Consider the following 3,479-nt stretch of genomic DNA (forward strand, 5'->3'; position numbering starts at 1 on the left):
ATGCCTCCAGACGATTAGTCGTGCCGTGACAGGGCATTTGGATCATTTTCCCGAGAGAAGACCGAAAGTAGCCATTGACAATGGTGATGTATCACATAAAGCCAGCCATGGAAAGGAGTAAGACTGATTGGATGAAGATAGCATGAAAGCAGAGGTTCAGAGGAACGAAAGTATCTCTATTCGCTTATCTGAAATTCTCACCAGTGATTTACATAAGTATTTCTATCCCTATTTTATTAATTATTTTCGAAAACCCCATTACTATTTTATAAGGTGACCATAGCTTGCTTCATACCAACAATCTCCGTGGGATTCGACCCTTACTCACGTAAGGTATTACTTGGACGACCCAGTGCACTTGCTGGTTAGTTGTGCGAAGTTGTGAACCATGGTATTGGCATCATGTTTTTGGCGCCATTACCAGGGAAAGAAAGAGCGATGAATTTTACATAATTAAAATGTAATCACAATTTCTGCGCACCACTACCCCATGATGGAGCATAATGTTAATTAGATTTTTCATCTGCATCAGAAATAAAAATTGTATACATTAATTCAATGACCATGGTCACAACCCAAAAATCAACAGATTGCATTTTATGGATGGTAAAAAAAAACTTTTTCCGGTTTCATTAGGCAAAAACAAAGCATGTTTAAAACCCATATCCTAACAGAACAATATATGAAACCCTAAACCTTTATCAACAATGAAAACACCCCACCACAAACAAACAAAAAGCCAACTAAACCCTTGAAAACCAAGCTATGATTGTCGAAAAAAAAAAAGAAGGGCACTGTGTACTCACCTCAATAACAACAACAATGGTGCTTCCTCAATAACGGCACTGTGAACTCCATGGAGACACTAGCAGTCCCACAAAACTGTTGAACTCGCAAACCCTAAACCACCGCACTAAGCCTTCACCATTGTCAGAGGAAGAGGGAGTCTAAGTGTTTCGGTGTTGGAGAAAAGAAGGAGAAGATTGTGAGTGATCAAAACCTATATAGCTCTAATCTTTTGTTTTCTTCATTCATGTAAAACGATGACGTTTTACTTTCCTTAGGCGCCAAAACTCTAAACGACACCATATGAAACATCTACCGTGGCAGCCACTTGCCAGATCAGCACTCCGATTTGCTGACTCAGGCCGAAAATAGACTTCGAAATTTTTATGGTGCCCGGAGTTCAATTTCAAAGACCGAAATGATGCAATTGAAAACTTATGGGTGAAATTAGTACAAGAGCCCAATCTTAAAGACCATTTTAAAGATTTAGTCCTAAATTATTAGACTAGTTATTCTACCGATTCACCAACAGATTTGGTTTTTGCAACCTTGCCTTTATTTAAACATGTCATTTACCAACCCTATACAATTATTATTTCAGAAAATAGACTCACTTTTTTTCCACACTTTCTTAATTGCTAATTGTTAGTAGTTCGAGATAGTGTGAATGCGCGATTGTGAAATTACCATGGCCCTTTCCAGTTTCCAATATCTAATCTTTTTCTCATAACACCATGTGTTGTGTTTCGTGTTTTCTTTTTTCCCATCAAACCTCTCACGGTCTCACCTTAAATGATTATATCATATATCATTTCATTATTTCATTTCACATAATGCTCTCCCTCTCACCGTAACCACACACATTCCACTAAGGATGAATAGACCCACTCCCCCTTCCAGAACTCACCAACCACCACCACCGCCACCGCCACGACAATATCAGCCGCCACCCCGACGATATCAACCACCCCCACCTACGACACCGAGATACCAACCACCGCCACGACAACAACCACCACCACTACAACAACAACCACCAGCAGCACCACCACCACCACTACATGTTACGGCGGAGGAAAGAGGGGCACCTATCATTGCCACCAAGGCAAAGAGACCACGGCCACCGTCAGGGCGCACCAACTTGGCTTCCTGCGTCGTTGCCACCATCTTCCTAATCTTCATCATCATCGTCATCCTCATCGTCTACTTCACCGTCTTCAAGCCACAGGACCCAAAGATCGCCGTCAGCGCCGTCCAGCTTCCGTCTTTTTCCGTCGTTAACGGCACCGTCAACTTCACGTTCTCCCAGTACGCATCCGTCAGAAACCCTAACCCCGCGGTGTTCTCTCACTACGACAGCTCCCTACAGCTTCTCTACTCAGGCACCCAGGTGGGCTTCATGTTCATCCCCGCCGGCGAGATCGACGCCGGGAGGACAAAGTACATGGCGGCGACGTTCTCCGTGCAGTCGTTCCCTCTGGCGGCGCCGCCTGTGGCGGTGACGGGGATGCCGACAGTGATGAACGGTGGAGGAGTTGGGTTCAACTACGGGATGAGAGTGCAGCCAACGATGGAGATCGAGTCGAAGTTGGAAATGGCGGGGCGCGTGAGGGTTCTACACTTCTTCAGCCACCGCGTGCAGGCCACTGCCGGTTGCAGGGTCGCCATTGCCGTCACCGACGGATCTGTCTTGGGTTTTCACTGCTAATAACTTGTTCTTAATTTTTCACCATCTTATTGATTTTCTGTTTTTTGGGTAATTTTTAGAATTTAGTTGTAGGTATTTGATATTTTTAATATTACTATTAAATCTTTGTGTTGCTAGTAAGTAATTGCTAGCGAAAATGGACGACGATGAAGATGATAGGTGGGGGAATTACTAATTTGATTTTGTGAAATGTGAAGTTGTATGTATAAGTAGCGCAGGTATGAGTCAAAAATCAAAATGTAAAGATCGGTTTTCATTTTTGAGCTTTTTTAAATTGAATGCATAGTTTCCCTTTTTTTGTTTTGTTTACTTCAACTACTTGAATTGGATGAATCGATGGAGTCTTGAGTCTCAATTTCTCATTGTGGCGTTAAGAAATGTTCTAATCCTTTCTTTAGATATTGTCACTATCTGTTTTTCTCTCTCTCTTCATGGATAACTGTGTACATGTGGGCCCAGCTGTGAGGAGTGGTTATGTTGCTTTATTGAGACAAGTCAAAAGTGAAGTAAGAGGAGCCTGAAAGTGGAGGGAGAATGATGAGTTTGAAAGGAAAGATGGAGGGAGTGAAGCTTTTGGGAATTTTTGTGAGGTTAATTAATTGTAGGTTAAGCAAACTAGCGGGGGGTGTGTGTTTGTTTGGACTGTAGGTTAAGCAAAGTTGGATGCCATATATTTCATTTGAATAAGTGAAAATTCACTTTATAGATGTCTTTAACTCTTTATACAACATTTTTATGATTTAGTAAATTTAACTAAATTATTACCTAATGGTTTTTAGTAAAAAATACTTTAGAATAAAAATATAGAGTAGGAAAAAAAGTAGGGGTGAATTAGAAAAAGTTGGGATTGTATTTTTTCAAAATTTTATCATTTGAGAAGAATAAAATATGATTTTTTATTATATATTTTATTGGTTTGATCAAGAAAATACACGAGAAGAGAAAATATTAAAGAGGTAAGGATAGAAAAAAATTTAAGTGTACT

The 3,479-nt window shown here is 40.6% G+C and overlaps 1 protein-coding gene across 1 annotated transcript; it reads left to right on the forward strand.

Moving 5' to 3' along the window:
- Nucleotides 1,378-2,854, forward strand: LOC107630695 (proline-rich receptor-like protein kinase PERK14). The gene has a single exon (XM_016333899.2). It carries the CDS (start codon nucleotides 1,661-1,663, stop codon nucleotides 2,492-2,494), a length of 834 nt encoding a protein of 277 aa, XP_016189385.1. The 5' UTR covers nucleotides 1,378-1,660; the 3' UTR covers nucleotides 2,495-2,854.

Source organism: Arachis ipaensis, chromosome B03 (assembly GCF_000816755.2).
Source record: "Arachis ipaensis cultivar K30076 chromosome B03, Araip1.1, whole genome shotgun sequence".
Lineage (NCBI taxonomy): Eukaryota > Viridiplantae > Streptophyta > Magnoliopsida > Fabales > Fabaceae > Arachis > Arachis ipaensis.